Genomic DNA, 18161 nt, shown 5'->3' on the forward strand with positions numbered 1-18161 from the left:
ATAGTCTACAACTTTTCCCAGTGGAAGGACGGACCAGACTGGAGACAGGAAGGGGGGCAAGGCTTGTCACATATCTCCACAGCCCGTGTCTATGTGGTTCCATGAGACAGAAGTTTCCCAGGAAGCTGCCCTGTGGCTCTTGGGTGAACCTCCAGCTAGCACAAGGAAGGTAAGGGCTGGAGAGAGAGGAGCATACCCCTTCTCTTCAAATTTCCCATCACATGGATGGAGGGCCAAATCAGACTGCATGGTGTAAAGGGAAGACAGTGAAGAGAAGCAGCAGCCAAAAACAGGTTCTGGAGATGCAAGACACACTGCTGCAGAGCCCTCACGCACACACTCTCCAGGCTGGGACATGGACTCCATGATCACCAGCCCTGTAGTAAGTGGGGCAGCGTCTCCAGTGGAAGGAAGCCCATCAAGACACAAGCTCCAAGCCCAGATGAGTGGCTATGAATTCATTTGTTTATAGCTGGCGTTCCTTCTGGACCATAAAAGTTTTATGAGCTGGTAAAACTTCTGTGCAAATCCTGCAATGCTAAATGGACGGATGGTTTCACTATTCAGCATAAACTATACTTCCCAAACTTGGCCATTACCAGCTCGGCCACGCTCTGGACCTGATTTCAAGGCCTGCGCAGGCTCTCCTACTGTTCAACATGAAGACTTTCTTTCAAACCCGGTCCTGCAGAATCCTCAGGAAAAAAGAAACAACCATGAAAATTTCCACACCAACTTTTACTTTAAAAAACATCCAAAGTCCATTTTATTGAGAATGTTTCTAAGGCTGTAAATACAATCCTCTAACCACGCCATCAACAAGAACTACTGCAGTAGGAAAAAATAACTGTCAAGAAAAGAGGAGTGAAGGGCTGTAGAAACGACTCAGCCATTAAAGGCCAGGCTCACAACTGAAAGTATAAGGAAATGGGGTAGAAATGAGCCAGACTCTAACCCACAGCATGTGAGTTTTAACTCACATTACAACCAACCATCACTGAGATGCTATTGGAGAAGAAACTAATCAATCGGGTTCCAGTACGTAAGAATGGCACCAAGGGGCCTATACTACAAATAAGTGTTCTACACAATCTACTGCAAAATGGACAGCCACAGACTGTCAACCTTCAAGCTGCAGTGTCAGCAAAGAGCTGTGTCTACAGGAAACCAGACATCAGAGATGAAAGCTTTGAAATTCTAATCATTATCCTCAGAAAGAGCGTTTGTGGCACTCTACCACCCACCCTGGCGACCACTACCAAGCAGGATCTCTTCAAGTAGCTACCCTAGTTCCATGCTCACTCCAAGTCAGCTGAGAACAGAAGACATCTTTAATCCTCAAGGGGAAGAACAAGTTTTAGTTATAGGAACACAGTATGTGCAGTGTATGCATACACTGTTTATATGGACACACACATATAACGACTCTAACAAAATAGCAAAAACAGAATCCAAGAAAAAGTGGTGAGCACAGGAGAGTAGCAGCAGCTGGGAGTGACTCGGTGGCAGTGGCAAGAGCCAGGTCGCATGCATGCACGCACGCACGCACGCACACAACAACGCACACAACAAAAACCGCACACACACTCCCAAGCACCTACCTGCCCAAGGAAGTCCATCCACCCGTCCCCTCGCTGCATGTAGCCATGAGAATTGGGCTTTACGTAGCTGATGCTTTAGTCATGGCAGCTGTCAGAAAAGTTATTCACTGGTTTTCAATGTTTTAAACCGACATAAAGGTTTCTGGCTAAGGACACAGCCTGAGGTTGAGTACCTCCCCAACATCCCTATCGGGTCCCTATTCCTGAACCACCAAAGAGAGAAGGAGAGGGGGAAAGGCTTCACTGTAGTCACACATGTAAAGGTCAGAAACTGATTAAGACCTCTAACTCAAATTAAAAGATAAAGATTTAAAAATCTTTAGATAATTCATGATAATAAACCAGAAATTATTGGGAAAACAGATGATGTTTCTAAGAGAAAATTATTAATCAAAATCAGCTTTAAAAAAGAGAGAGACAGGGACTGGAGAGATGGTTCAGCGGGTAAGAGCACTGACTGCTCTTCCGAAGGTCCTGAGTTCAATTCCTAGCAACCACATGATGGCTCCCAACCATGTGTAATGAGATCTGATGCCATCTTCTGGAGTGTCTGAAGATAGCTACAGTGTACTTAGATATAATAATAAATAAATAAATCTTAAAAGAGAGAGGGGGGGGAGGGAGAGAGACAGCAGGATGTGGGGGGCACACGCCTCTGATCCCAGCACTCAGGTGGCGGAGGCAGACATCTCTGAGTTCAAGAACAGCCCAAACTATATCCTGAGATCCTGTCTTATTGTCCACCCTCCCCCTCAAATAAAGAAAAAAAAGAAAAAGACTTCAAGACACACACACACACACACACACACACACACGCACAGGATAAAACACACACGCACAGGATAAAACACACACACACACAGGATAAAACAGGCACTAGAAAGATGGCTCGGTGGTCAAGAACACTTGCAGTTCTCCCAGGGGCCTTGAGCTTGAGCATATATACACACAAATAAAGAATGTTAATTACATTTTAAAAGGAATATCAATTCTTCCAACTCATCAAAGAAAGAAAGAAAGAAAGGAAGAAAGAAAGAAAGAAAGAAAGAAAGAAAGAAAGAAAGAAAGAGAGAAAGGAAGGAAGGAAGGAAGGAAGGAAGACAAAGAGACAGACAGACAGACAGAAAGCAAGCAGGCAGGCAATAAGGAATGCCTCTTATTCTTGGGACCAAAACTACCCCAATACAAAACCAAGCATGTAATGTGGAAACTAGACCCATCACCTCTTATGAATGCAAACACAGAAATCCTCAATAAAACAGTACCAACAAACCGATTCCACTAACACAAACAGTGAGGACCACACCACGGTGAGAGTTATCCCACAAAGGCCCAGCTGGCACAACTTCTAAGGCAGCTCCTACAATGTAAGGCTCCAGGGAAGGGAAGATAGCGGGGCTACTTCAACACCTACAGAAAAGGCACCACACAGACTTGCTCTACAAACTAGAGCCAGAAGAGTTCAAAGCCCGATAAAGGACATCCAGGGGAAGCTCATGGCTAACGGCCCGCTCACTGGTGAGAACTGGATGCTCCTAAGGCCACCATGAACACAAGCAGAGCTGTTGTCCTCTACGTCACGGTGTTGTGGGTCTCCAGAACAATCACTCAACACAGAGAAAGAAACTGTACCCAAACTGCAAAGGAGCAAAGTGTCTTTCCACCCGTGGCAGCATCGGGGAAGGGGCTGCTCAAGGGTTGGTGGGGTAGTGCTTCACTTTGCTTTGCTTCTGAACAAAGGTTCTACATAGACCAGGCTGGCCCAGAGTTTGCAAAACTGCCGCCTCAGCTTTACGGATTAAAAATTCTAAGCACTAGAGGCCCAAGAGATGGCTAGGCGGCTAAAAGCCCAAACTACTCTCCCAAAAGACCTTCAATTCCCAGCAAGAAACAGCTCACAACCATCCACAATTCCAGACCCATGGGAATTTGATGCCGTCTTCTGGCCTCTATGGGCACTGCATGTACACAGTACACAAAGCATGCAGGCAAAGCACTCATATACATAAAAACAAAATTTTTCCTTTTAATCTTTCAATTGTTGTTTCAGGGTCTCTTTATATAGCTCTGGCTGTCCTGGAACTCGCTCTGTAGTACAAGCTGGCTTCGAACTCACAGAGATCCTCTTTGCTTCCGCCTCTTAGGTTCTAGGACTTAAGATATGTTGACAGCCAACCAGCAGTGGTGGTACATGCCTTTAATCCCAGCACTTGAGAGGCAGAAGCAGGTGGATTTCTGTGAGTTCAAGGCCAGCTTGGTCTACACACTGAGTTTCCCAACTAGGGCTATGTACAGAGATCCTGTCTCAAAAAACAAAATAGGGCTGGCACAGGAGAATTGTGGGTTCATAGACAGCTGAAATGACATAAGGAGACTATGTCTAAAAACAAACTAAGCAACAAAGGAAAGGAAGGGGAAAAAGGAGAAAGTGGAAGGAGGGAGATGGCCGAGGAGACACAAAGGAGAACTGGTGTAAAACTCTGTGACCTTGGATTTGGCAATGTTTTAGCTGTGAAACTAAAAGCAACTAAAGAAAAAGAAGTTGAACTTCATCAAAATTCCTCTGGGGCTTCAGAGGACAGCATGAGGAGCGGGAGCCGCAGCCCCAGAGTCCGGGAGCAAACCATGTGTCTAATATGGCGTTTGTATCGTATAAATAACTCAAAACTCAACAATGAAAATAAAACTGATTCAGCTGGGCATGGTGGCACACGCCTTTAATCCCAGCACTTGGGAGGCAGAGGCAGGCGGATTTCTGAGTTCGAGGCCAGCCTGGTCTACAGAGTGAGTTCCAGGACAGCCAGGGCTATACAGAGAAACCCTGTCTCGGGAAAAAAAGAAAAGAAAAAGAAAAAGAAAAAAAAATAAAAGAAAACTGATTCAATTTTAAATGGGCAAAGAATTTGAATATTAAAAAGAAAAAGACAAATAGTCAACAGACAGAGGAAAAGGTGTTAAATGTGAGCCACTAAGCAGCAGCAAGACACATCAACAGAGAGGACTCTGCCCACAGAAACAAGCAGGGCAGTCAGAGCACTGCAGGAGACATGCCATGGCCTCTGCCGTGGCCTCTGCCGTGGAGGACAGTCTGCAGTTCCTCAAAACACCAGATACAGAGCTGCCACCTCTGCCACCTGTTACCTCTGCCGCCTCTACCGCCTGTCACCTCTACCACCTCTGTCAGCTCTGTCACCTCTATCACCTGTCACCTCTGCCATCTCTGTCACCTCTACCACCTCTGTCACCTCTGCCATCTCTGTCACCTCTACCACCTCTACCACCTCTGTCACCTCTGCCGCCTCTACTGCCCCTGTCACCTCTGCCGCCTCTACCGCCTGTCACCTCTACCACCTCTGTCAGCTCTGCCACCTCTGCCACCTGTCACCTCTGCCACCTGTCACCTCTACCACCTCTGTCACCTCTACCACCTCTGTCACCTCTGCCACCTCTGTCACCTCTGCCACCTCTACCACATCTGTCACCTCTACTGCCTCTGCCACCTCTACTGCCTCTGTCACCTCTACCACCTCTGTCACCCCTACCATCTCTGTCAGCTCTGCCACCTCTGCTGCCTCTGTCACCTCTGCCACCTCTACCACCTCTGTCACCCCTACCATCTGTCAGCTCTGCCACCTCTGCCGCCTCTACCACCTCTGTCACCTGAAAACATGCTAGTGGAAAACAAGCTAGGCAAGCGGTCTCTGTTAGCTCATGGGGCAGATGAGGCAGGGGGTTCACCACAAGAGTAACCCTTTGTGGGGTGGAGCAGGAATAACCACAGTGTTACACAAATATGTATGGAAGTGGCTTGGTGACTGCTTAGAGCTAAGGTGGCAGCCGGGCACCATGGGCTCATGCAGGGTTTCTTTGTAAATCAGTCAAATGTTTTGCAGGTAGATGGGCACTGAGCTGCTGTACACCTGGAGTTGTTAGGGTTTTCTGGTGTACACTTGTGGAGTGTGTGTGTGTGTGTGTGTGTGTGTATGCGCGCGCTGCACACAGTGTATACACAAGTGTCTGAAACCAGTGTGTAAGCAAGGTCCGCCAGGGGTCAGTCAGAGGTCATGCCTCACTCAATCCCTCTCCACTCTCTTCTGAGGCAGGGGTCTCTCACCACTGGTTTGGCTAGCTAGGCAGCAAGTGTCCCCACACCAGGCTTCTGACCCTTCTGCTCCATCTCCCAGCTCTGAGATTAAAGTACACACCACCCTACTACCCAGCTTCTTTAAAGACCAAAAATCCCTGTCACTAAGGATCTAGGCATCACAGGTGGGACAGTCCTGTAATCCCAGCACTAAGGAAACTGAGGCAGGATAATTGCTGAGCAGACAGGAGCACACCAAGACCCCATGTGAAAACACATGCATGTGTGTGCATGTTCACACAAACACACATTCATTCACAAATTCTACTTCCTCTCCACCAAAACAATCAGCTGTGTAATTCAATTTGAATTTCAATTTATAAAGACTTCCAGTTTTAATTGAAATCCTCTTAAAATATTTCACAAGGGCTATCTAAACTTCATTAACATAAGCCTTGCTTCCCAGAAAAAAAAAAATTAACTATTCCTATAGGGGGACTGCATCTGGGTTCATCATTTGGCCATGTAAAGCCATCCCAGTACCTGACCTGAGAAATGACGTGGACACCATCTATACTTTAGTGAAATGTTCTGTGAAGCCCTGACTGGCCAGGCTGGAGCAGAACATTCCCAGCAGCCTCCCCGCCTGTAGCGGCCTCCCCGCCTACAGTGGCCTCCCTGCCTGCTGCTCCCACAGCACCTCTTCATGTTTCCTCAACACTGCCCAGATTATAACTTTTAAAAAGGTTTATATACTCATGTATTTTATGTATGAGTGCTCTGTCTTCAGACACACCAGAAGAGGGCATCAGATCCCTTTTTACAGATGGTTGTGGGCCACCATATGGTTTCTGGAAACTGAACTCAGGACCTCTGGAATATTAGTCAAAAGAGCTGACCCATCTCTCCAGCCCCAAGATTAATTTTAACTGTACACCAAAAGGCTGTTTTGTTAATTAATATACTTTAAAAAATTCATTAACTTGATTTCAAATACTTTGGGTTAAAAGCATCCATGTGTGACTGAGCTGCAGAATTACTTCAAGGAGGGTCTGGTGGCGCACGCCTTTAATCCCAGCACTTGGGAGGCAGAGGCAGGCAAATTTCTGAGTTTGAGGCCAGCCTGGTCTACAGAGTGAGTTCCAGGACAGCCAGGGCTACACAGAGAAACCCTGTCGTGAAAAACATATATATATAGTATGTGTTAAAAAATATTCAGCTTGCAGACTCCAATTCCTTACACAGAACAGCAGAGCTCAGTTACTTCAGTTCATGGTTGTACCGCCAAGGGTGATGTGCCACAGAGCAACAGCCTTGCAAGCATGGTGGCTGTGGGGAAGGGGGGCTATTGACCTTCTCAGTTCACTCTGTGAAACCCAAGTGAAAACTCTCAAGGTTTTGAGCAGTGAGAACTTTCTCATTGCCCTCTTGTTACTTCCCAGTGATTTCTTCCTACATAGCAGAAGCTCAGGCGCTAAACAAACTTAGCTCCATGTCATTTCAAGACAGTTCACATTCAACTGCTGTGCCACCACGGCAGCCTTGGGCCCCTTCTGGTCTTACTGGCCACTCCCTGGAGGAGGCGGGCACTGTGGGGAACCCCTCTCAGGCTTACAGCACAACCTGCTCTGCTCTCTCCTCCATCCCTCTTAGCACGTCTGTCTCAGTGCAGGCTCCCTTACCTCTGCTTCCTCCTCTACTCAACTCCATCCCTTTCCAGAAAACGGAAGCCTAGAAACTGAAACAGTGACTGTATCCAGGTCAAAGGAAAGAGGAGCGAAGGCCTCCGCAGTCACACAACACGCCCTTCGCCTACACATTGAAGTCTCCACCCCAATCACTCTCAAAGACAAGCTGAGCCCAGGAGGATGGGAGTCGTGCTTTGTTCAGCAACACAGTGCTGGTACATCCCAGGTCCTGCATAATACTTTGTGGAGTTGCGGATACAGCTCAATGGTGCAGAGTTAGTGTAGTTTGCATAAAGCCCCTAGTTCAATCCTGAGCCCTGAAAAAATAAACAACTGGAATGAAAGATGAGAAATAACAGCGGCCCGGCAAAGGCCCTACAGCTCTGCGGTGGGGAAAGCAACTAGACAAGCAGCCTCTAACGTAGCAGACCTAAAACCTGTGTGTGCACTTGAGTAGCAGGCGAGAGGGTGAGGAGCCGGGTGGGAGCCTGTGGAAGGGGCTATTCCTCAGCCTGCCCTAGCTCAACTCCCAGACTGTCCCAGCTTCTGCAGCCATGCCCACTCTACCACCACGCGGAGATGGGAAAACTTTCCAGACCAAGAGAAAAACTGTGATCCCAAATCACCAACTCTGGACCGCCAATCACACTTAAGGGGCCACATCTTTCTTTCTTTTCTTTCCTTCCTTTCTTTTTAAGATTTTTATTGGGTTAGGCATGGTAGCGCATGTCTTCAATCCCAGCACTTGGGAGGCAGAGGCAAGAGGATCTCGCTTGAGGCCAGCTTGGTCTACCAAGTGAGTTCAAGGACAGCCAGGGTCACTTTACAGAGAAACCCTGCCTTGGGAAGAAAGAAATTTGATTTCTATGTGCTTGTATGAGTATATGCCACAAGTGTCCAAACAGGCCAGAAAAGAACGGGAGAGCCTTTGGAGCTGAAGCTCCAGGCACTCGCAGGCTACCCTTTGTAGAAGCTGGAAGGCAGCCTGGAGTTCCCTGGAAATACAGGAAGTGCTCTTCTTCACTATAACCCCTACCCCACACCACCCTGCCCCCGCCACACCCTATTTCTTAAAGTGAGATAAACGCTTCAGTGTGCTGGTGATACAGAGTTCCAATCAGACAACAGATAGTCAGAAAGACAGTCCACAGCACCAGATGTGGAAACAGCTTCTCCAAAGACCTCAGAAGAGACAGCCCCTGGCACTAGAGAAAATGAGCTCAAAGCCTGGGAGGACACCAGTCCCTGGGCAGCCCCAGCAACACAGTAAGACCCTGTGTTAGGAAGGGAGGAAGGAAGGAGGAGCGGAGGTCAGGGGAGGGGTTCAATGCATTCAGTGCATACACGCTGTGGACCCCAAGTAAAGGCTGCCCTGGCGCCTATAACCCGGTGCTGGGGGGCGCAGACAGGTGCATCCCCAGAACTCACTGGCAGGCTAGCCTAGCTGTCTGAAGAGATGGTCTCAAAAAATAAGGTAAAGGACAATAGAAGATATCCAATGTCTACTTGTGTCCTCTACATAGGCACATGCTCACGTATGCGCCCTGCCCAGACACACATGTACATATACCACACACAGAGAATGACACAGAATGAAAGAAGAAAGTGTCTGAGACGCAAGGGAAAGTCCCTCACAGGTGCCCACCATACAACACTCCACAGCCTCTGCATCCCAAAGCCTCAAGATCCAGACGGTCACTCAAAGGCCGCAGAGCCTCAGTGGACCAGCAAGGGAAGTCCTTCGTCCTCTCACCCCACGTCCAGGCACACTGTCTTCCCAGCTGAGAGGAAGACATTTTTTAAAAGATTTATTTATTTATTATTATATATAAGTACACTGTAGCTGACTTTAGACACACCAGCAGAGAGAGGGCGTCAGATCTCATTATGGGTGGTTGTCAGCCACCATGTGGTTGGTGGGATTTGAACTCAGGACCTTCGGAAGAGCAGTCAGTGCTCTTAACCAGTAAGCCATCTCGCCAGCCCCCCAAATTTTTATAAAAATTATTTTAATTTATTATTATATGTAAGTACACTGTAGCTGTCTTCAGACACACCAGAAGAAGGCGTCAGATCTCATTACGGGTGTTTGTGAGCCACCATGTGGTTGCTGGGAATTGAATTAAGGACCTTTGAAAGAGCAGTCAGTGCTCTTAACCGCTGAGTCATCTCTCCAGCCCCCCAAATTTTTTTTCTGAGACAGGGTTTCTCTGTATACCCCTGGCTGTCCTGGAACTCACTCTGTAGACCAGGCTGGCCTCGAACTCAGAAATCCGACTGCCTCTGCCTCCCAAGTGCTGGGATCAAAGGCGTGCGCCACCACTGCAGAAGAAAGACGTTTACCTCTGATGAACTCTCTCTCAGGAAGCTACTAAAAACAAAACAAAACAAAACCCCACTCCCTTAAAGGGAAAAGACACACAAAATGGGGGTGGGGGGGATGAATGAAGGAGAGAAACAAAAGCAATCCCCACTAAAGCCAGGTGTGCAGTGCTCTCCGGGAAGGCAGAAGGCCAGCCTGGACAGGTGTATCAAGTTCCAGGCCAATCGCAAATCTTCCCCCACCTCTTTAAGAGAGAGAAAGCCCATTAGAGGAATTAAAAGAAATCGATGGATAGATAGCACCTCAGTAGAAACCTAAAAAAAAAAAAAAACAAAAAAACAAAAAACCCTCAAATGAAGCAGAAAACATGGGCGGCTCTAGAAAAAACAGGAACGGCAGACTCCAAGAGGCCTCTTCCTACAAAGCCAGGCATCATGGTGCATGCTTTTAGTGCCAGCACTCTGGAGACAGAGTCAGGAGGAACTCTGTGAGTTCAAGGCCAGCCTGCGCTCCACAGCCAGCTCAGAGATAGCCAGGGCCACAGAGTGGGATCTTGTTTCAAATAAGTAAAAAACAAACAAACAAACAAAAACAAACAAACAAAAAAAAAAAACCAAATGAAATAAGTAAAAACCTAGTGTGAAATTCAGATCTCACTAAGACTCAAGTTAAAGGGCAAATAATGTACTCCAATCACATAAAAAAATTCCCTTAGAAAAGATGTCCAAGTGAACTTTTTAGGGGTTGGGGTGATAATCTGCACTGATTGGTAATGTAAGCCAAATTATGTAGCAGTATTTGGAAAAACAGAAGACAAAGGCAGTCTCCAGGGCTGTTTGGTGGAGGATGCTAACCACCCCCCAACCCCCATCTGACAGGCAGGTGGTACCAAAGGGAGTCCGAGGAGGCCGAGACAAGTGTGCTGTACAAGAGGGGAGAAGCCAGGTACTGCTAATAACAAAGCAGCTTCCCCACAGTGACAACCCCACCCTACTGCCCAAGACATAGAGGGCTGGACACTGCCTGACAGTGGGCTGCAGCTGAGAGGGGCCCAGATCCGAAAGTCCTAAAGTGTACGGATGTTTCGTCTGCATGTTATCTGTACACTGCACATGTGCTGGGAGCTGGAATTACAGGTGGCTAATACAGGCCACCATGTGGATGCTGGGAATAAAACCTAGGTCTTCTGGAAAGCCAGCCAGTGCTCTTAACCACTAAGCCATCTCATCTCCTCAGCCTCCTGGCCACTTCTAAGAACCTGTCGTCCTACTAGCCCTGGTCCATGACACTCCAATTTCAGGTGACAGTGAAGGCAGCCTTAGCTTCCTATCTCAGTGTTCCTCTCCATGACCCTAACTTACAGGCAGATAGAAGTCACGGTCTGAGGCAGAGACAGCAAAGGCCTGCTGTTTTGTTTCAGTTCCATGGCTCTACGTAAATACACCACAGCAATAAAGGTAAATTTAAATGTACACAAAATCACTCCAAAGTGTTAAACAGAAGTGCTGTTAAATTTAACTACCAAAACTAGGATTACTCGGATCCTTTAAGGTCCACTCTGAACTCTAGCGCTGGGCTGAGGCACCATCACGAAGCCTGGAAGGAGTTTCTAATGGAAAAAGCATTGAATGAAAAACAGAGTGAGCCTGGCAGGAGGCAGAGGCACATGGCTCTCTTGTGAGTTCAAGGCCAGCCTGGTCTACAAAGTGAATTCCAGGACAGCCAGAGCTGTTACACCAAGAAACCCTGTCTTGAAAAACAAAACAGAAGAAAGGCAAGAAGGCAGGCAGACAGACAGGCAGATAGGTAGACTGAAATTGATCCTACAGAGGCTTTGAACATGGGGAAGGCATCCACTTACATCGAGGAGTCAAGAGCTTTAGTTAGACCAGTGCTAAAAGAGACCCAAAGAAAAAGCCAAAACTCAACCTGCAACAGGTAGCCAGGAAGACCAAAGATGACTGTGGTCCTCAGGGAAGAGACACACATGGGTAGACGCTGCCTCAGAATTAGAAGAAATGCTTAGAGCCGATATACTAAGGGAGAGGACCATGGAACAGGGCAGCCACACAGTGTCCCCATCAAAATTCCCATCCCAGAGTTCAGAGGGATCATGGGTTCAATGATCTTAGAAATCACATGCGTGGGAAACGCTTCACACATTCTCCAAAGGGGCTCCAATCCAAGGACAGAATTTGAATGAAATAATTCAAAATTTCTTAATTTTCAACACATTCCTAAGAACAGAAAAAAAAATCCAAGGTTCCCTATAATCTTTTCTTGGACAGTGCTCGTCTAAAAACAGTTGCCGGCTACCCACCAACCAATGGCACAAACCAAAAACTAATGGTCAACCAGTCTTGCTTAAAATCAAACTCAGAGGATACCCTCTACTCCATAGGTGTCTGTTCTAGGGCTGAGGCTACAGCCTCTTGCAAAACAAGAATGAGAACTGTGTTAAATCCATCACATTGTTGGAACACTCAGGACTTTCTTCTGAGGAAGACCGCATTCCTCGGTTTCCCGGTCTTCAACGGTGTGAGCTCATGCACACCTGAGGAAATCTTACTGTCCTGTTGTTACACACTATCCTGGGAATCTGAGAACAAAACCTCTGTAACAGCTGACGTGATCCCAGGACTCAGAGGCCAGAGATTAAAAGTTCAAGGTTATCTCTGGCTACTCAGAATTCTAGGGCAGTCTGGATTAACGTAAAACTCTGCCTCAAAATAGGTAAAAATTAAAAGTAAGTCAGGGCCAGTGAGATGGCTCAGAGGGTGGTAAAGGCACTTTCCACCAAGCCTGATAATCCTGTATTTACTTCCTAGAGCCCAGAGCGGTTTACTCACATGCACTGAGGAGTACTCACCATCCACACACAAAGTAACATTCTTAAAAAAATAAGGAAACTGACAGGTGGTGGTAATCCCAGCACTTGGGAGGCAGAGGCAGGCAGATTTCTGAGACCAGCCTCATCTACAGAGTAAGTTCCAGAACAGCCAGAGCTACACAGAGAAACCCTGTCTCGAAAACAAAACAAAACAAACAAAAAAGACTACTTGTTATATTGTTTTGATTTTTAAAAATTCTTTTTCTTTTTTGCCCCAGGGTCTCATGAAGCCCTGGCTGACCTTGAACTCTGATCTTCCTGCCTCCAGCTCTACAGCGCTAGATACAGGCAGGAACTACCATGTCAAATTTATATGCAGTATTAGAAACTGAACCCAGAATTAGTACATGCTAGGCAAATACTCTACCAAGTAAGCTAAACCCTTATCCAGATTTTAATTTCTTAAAGATAAAGAAATAAATGTAAAGTCCATGTCTGGTCTTATCTATTAATTAATAGATTAATTAACATTATCAGTCTCAAAACTTTCAGGGCCAGTGTGATGCTTTCAGCAGGCAAGCTCACTAGTAAACCTGAGTTTGATCCCCAGAACTCACCCAATGGAAGGGCAGAGCTCACCCCTGGAAGTTGTCCTCTGACCTTCACACATGGTGGCCAACATACATATTCACAAAATATATAAAATTTAAAGAAATGTGAAAGTACTTTCTCCTTGCTAACAAAAAAAAACAACCAACCAAACAAAAAAACCCACTGGATCTTCTTAGCCCACGTTAGTGTTTGGAATCAAGGCTTGCCCACTCACAGACAGATCATAGACCTCTGATGTCTAGACAAGCAACCTGGGCACCTGGCTCCCCAGCAAGAGTCTGAGAGGGAGGAGGAGGCAGGAGAGGATCTGCCTGCCACCCTGCAGTAGGCTCAGTTCCCTTGAGCATTGTGCAGAGAGCAGTTTACCACACAAGATAAACTTCCGAGTAGGTGGCGGCACCCTGACTGAGAACTCTTCAACTGCAATTTTGTGTTTGGAGATGTAAAGCACACACTCCCTTTCGGTCCGAGGACACAAAGCAGGACCAGACCGGAGCAGGACCAGACCAGCCTGTTAATGTTTAATCGTTTCCACTGTCTATCTCATGCCATGTGCTCAGTGTCAGCGCACCCCTTAAGGAGCTATTTATAAAATAGAAATTATGTTAGCCTATGTTTTTATCACGTAACCTTCAGCATTTCCCTCCAATTTAGAGCTCATTAAAAGATCTGTTTCCCAAATCACTAATTTTAATAAGTATTTTCATGTTCCACAGACAACTTCTCCACAGAAATTATAAGCCACCAGGCATTTTGAGATACTTAGTGCCATTCAGTTATAGAACGTATGGTCACACCGGTGGTGAGAAAAAGCATTTAGTGTGATAGGTGAAGTGACTTAGTGTAAAAGTGCTGGCCACCAAGCCTGACTACCATGCCCAGGACGCTCATGGTGGAGCAAGACGACTCCCACTAGATGCCACACACGCACTATAGTGCACATGCTTGTGCACACACAGATTTTTTTTTTTAAAGCAGCTTGAGAGAGGATTCAAATGTAAAGAGCACTGGCTGCTCTTCTAGAGGATCCAGGTTCAATTCCCAGTACTCACAGGACATCTCACAACCGTCAGTAAAGCCAGTCCCAGGGCTTTTGACACCCTCTTCTGGCCTCTGAGAGTACTGCACTGCATGGAGTGCATACATGGTACATACAGGGGAAACTCTCATACATGAAATAATTAGAAAAATTTTACTAAAGAAATACAAAGAAAACCCTGCTTGCTAGGTGGAGTGTCACATACCTTCAATCCCAGCACTTAAGAGGCAGAGGCCAGCAGACCTCTGAGTTCAACCTAGTCGACATAGAGAAACCCTGTCTTGAATAAACAAAAGAAAGAGGAGAAGGTGGGAGGGGGAGAGAGCTACAAGGAATAACTGGAAGGATAAAAACCTTAGCTCTGGCCAGGGCGGTGGTGGCACACGTCTTTAATCCTAGCACTTGGGAGGCAGAGGCAGGCAGATTTCTGAGTTCGAGGCCAGCCTGGTCTACAGAGTGAGTTCTAGGACAGCCTGGGCTACACAGAGAAACCCTGTCTCGAAAAACCAAAAAAAAAAAAAAAAAAAAAAAAAAAAAAAAAACAAAAAAACAAAAACAAACAAACAAACAAAAAAAACCTTAGCTCTGTTCACTAAGGGGTAAACACCCCAAGAGAAGATGCCCAGGACAGAGGCCTGCACTGAGGCCAGTTGGGGTTTCAAACAGAGGTGCTTTCAAAGACTACACTTGGGCTATGAAAAAACTCCGTATGTGAAAACACATTTTTATATAAAGAGAAAAAGACAAAGAGGAAAGACAGCACGTTGGGGTGTCTATATTTATTACCATTTGCCAGTGGAAACTCTGAAGTGTTTCATAGGCTGCACTTCAAGCAGCTTCTAATTTACATTTTAAGGAACTCACTCACAAGGCATTTCCAACTCTTAATCACGGTCCGGAATTTCAGGGAGGAAACCAATCAGGTGATAAACGGAACCAAAGGCAAGGTGAGGACCGCCCTGCAGTGATGCATCCAACACAAACAGGACGGCCACAGGGAACCGGGAACGACCTTTACAACTCAAAAACTTTTATTACTTTTATTTTCCAAATTTCTTAGAGATTTCCCTTAAATTTCTTCAGGGCTGAGTTGACTGCTTCCCTTCCTAAGTTCCAAGAACCTACCTGCTGGTCAATAGAGACTAGCCAAGCCTGTGTGGTGGGACAAACTGGCTCTGAGGCTTCTGACCAGGCGCAATGAAGTTAGGCTAGTGCTCAAGAATGGTCTTAGCACCACTCTTTGTCTTGTCAGCAGACACTGCACAGTGACTATACTTGTGTCTTTACTGGTGACACACACTTCAAGGTTAGAGCACACACACGGGGCAAATGTAAGAGGGCCTGCTAGTCTAAACTATGGTACTTTTTCAATAAAATTCTATCTTGTATTTAAGACCATTCTGTTCCATAATTTGGTTTTTGTTGTTCAGGGACACTCTCTCTCTCAGATACCCCATGCTGGCTTCAAACTCGCAATGTAGCTGAGGCTAACCTTCAATATTTAGCCTCCGGTCTCTGTCTCCTCTGGGGGGATTACAGGTGGGTGCCATCACAGCTGGGTTGCCCTTAATTAAAAGCTTATAGTAGGAACTAAGAGTATAATTTTTTTGTAATCACAATTTCCAAGAGCCAAAACACAATTTTAAAACTATGTCTACACTACGGCACACAACTTCTGTTTAGATTTGGAAAGGTCAAATATTACAAAATCTGCCCTCTCTGCATGCCGAGCAGAGCATCCTCCTGGGAAGAGCACCCAGCCTTCTGGCATCCAGTCCTGGTGCTTCCCAGGTCCCAGGCCAGAGGACACCCAGACCACACCTCCTGAGGGAAGTGGGCCTTCCCTCTGCCTGCACCCCCAGCTCTCACTGCGGGATTCCTCACACTGGGCGCCCAGCTGAACCGCCTAGATCTCAAGATCCAGTGGCAAATCCAATATTGAGAAGTCTCAGATTGCAGCGTGCACTAAAGACCTCACTCTCAAAGCAACTCTGAAGTCAGTTCACTATCCAGCTGGAAATCGTGTCACCGATAGTCTCCGGAAAGCCAGTGCTCTCAACGAAGTATGTGACCAAGAGCAGAAGCCACTCACAACCAAGCCCCCACACCTCCTCCAGCTGCTCTCAAGCATCCGCAGAGACATCTCACAGAACAGCAACCAGGCAGAAGCCCTCTAAAAATGAGTGATACTGAAGCTCCACACACAGCTCTAGATTCCGGTCGACAACGTGAGAGGAGGAGGCCGCCATGTGGAACACATTTGTTTCCTCCTGTAAATATCTACGTTATCTGTCCCAAAGATTAGAAATGACTGGTTCAAACTGCACAGTCTTAGCCCAATGACGAAAGCAACCAAGGGCAAGATTTACCGAGCTGGACCTGAACCTAAGCCACACCTCCTCCTCCTTAGTCCTGGTGAGGGAGGTGAGGGTCTTTAGGGGAATTTACTGTTGGTGGTTGAAACCTTACACTGTAACTTGGGAAGTGTCAATGAATGACTTAATCAAGCATTTGTCCTAATAAAGCACAATAGGTTATCGGACCTATGATTACTGCATTAGATCCCTAAATGAACCCAATACCCAAGACCAGATGTATAAGTTTTTAAGTGACAGTTCTAGCCGTCACACTCACCCCGAAATATCATGAGTCTGACACGATTACACTTCGGGAGTGGGAGGGGGGAGGGGGGTAGTGGGAAAGGGGTGGGAGGGTCCTTGCATGGTGTATTTGAAATAATAAAGCCTTTAACATTTAAAAATCCCTAGGACGTGCTAAAAGAAAGGGATATTCAGGCCGTGGACATCAAGGGAAGGTGGACAGGCTGTCACCTGGGTGGAGCCCTAGGGCTGGACTGTGGGACGATGCATTCGGAAGGCCCACCGATCAGGGGCGGGGGGTGGGTGGTAAGGAGACGCCAAAAGCACAGGGGCTGCCCTGCGACCCGGCAGAGTCTAGGGTTGGGAGGGGTAGCTCCAGGCCCGACTCTGGACCCCAAAGGCTAGTCCGGGGCGGGGGCAGGGCGGATATCCCAGGGAGCGCTGCAGGAAATGATATCCAGACTCGGAGGGTGGGTCTAGGAAGCGGCCAGGGCGATGGCCGGGAGTGGGGGGGGAGTGCGAACGGAGGATGTGGCTCCGGAGCGCAGGACCAGGGAGGCCCGGCCCGGGTGCGAGGAGTGCGAGGCGCAGGGGGGCGAGCGGCACCTTACTCACCCCACTCGAGGAACTCCGCCACATACTTGTCGCGGCGCAGCGCCGAGTGGCTGCACTCGGTGTAAAGGCACACCAGCACGTCCAGCAGCGTCTCCACGCTCAGGGCGCTCTCGTTGCGCCACGGCCCGTCCAGGAGCAGCTGCTCCAGCTTCTTGAGCCGCACCTTGGCCGACATGGTGCCGCGCGGCCCGCTCCCCGCGCGCCGGCCTCTCTCCGCCCGTGCGCCCCGGCGTCAGAGCCAGCAGTCCCCGGCCCAGCGGCTGTGCGCCCCGGCGTCCGGCAGCCGCGCAGTCCTTGTCGTCGCAGCCCGGCCTAGGCCGACATCTTGGGCTCCGTCCCGGCGGCACCGAGTCTGGGGCACCGGGCCCCGCGGGTCCATGGGCCGGTCTCCTCCCCTAGGCGCCGCCCGCACGCCCGCACGCCGTCCCCGCCCTCGTCGCCTGGCCGCGCCCTGGCGCGCGCCGTCACCGACCCGGACCGCGGCGGAGCCCAGCGCCGCGCAAACCCGGCCGGCGCCCGAGCCCCGACCTCAGCCCGGCCGGCCGCCCAGCCCGCGACCCGCAAGCCAACCAGGGCGCGGCCAGCGCGGCGCAGCCAACCACCGCGGGGCCGACCGCCGCCGCGCTGACCTCAGTGCGACGCCCCGCCCTCGGCCCGCAGCGAGCCGCCGCTCTTTGGGCCTCGCGGTTCGCCGTAGGGACGGTGTGGGGCGGGGTGCCCAGTGCGAGGCCGAGATTGCGGGCTGCGCACGCGCACAGGGGCGCGGGCG

The 18161-nt window shown here is 48.4% G+C and overlaps 1 protein-coding gene across 2 annotated transcripts in view; it reads right to left on the reverse strand.

Moving 5' to 3' along the window:
- Cdc42bpb (CDC42 binding protein kinase beta) overlaps positions 1–18017 on the reverse strand; it is an 86139-nt gene extending 68122 nt beyond the window's left edge. The window contains exon 1 of one of the 2 annotated variants that reach the window (XM_031357631.1): positions 17393–18017. In XM_031357631.1, the coding sequence (XP_031213491.1) occupies positions 17393–17567 (175 nt within the window). In that variant the 5' untranslated portion in view covers positions 17568–18017. The remainder of the gene's footprint in view (positions 1–17392) is intronic. The other variant, XM_031357632.1, reaches the window with a different exon arrangement.
- Positions 18018–18161: the final 144 nt, after the last annotated feature.

The sequence above is a fragment of the Mastomys coucha genome, unplaced genomic scaffold, assembly GCF_008632895.1.
Source record: "Mastomys coucha isolate ucsf_1 unplaced genomic scaffold, UCSF_Mcou_1 pScaffold6, whole genome shotgun sequence".
Taxonomy (NCBI): domain Eukaryota; kingdom Metazoa; phylum Chordata; class Mammalia; order Rodentia; family Muridae; genus Mastomys; species Mastomys coucha.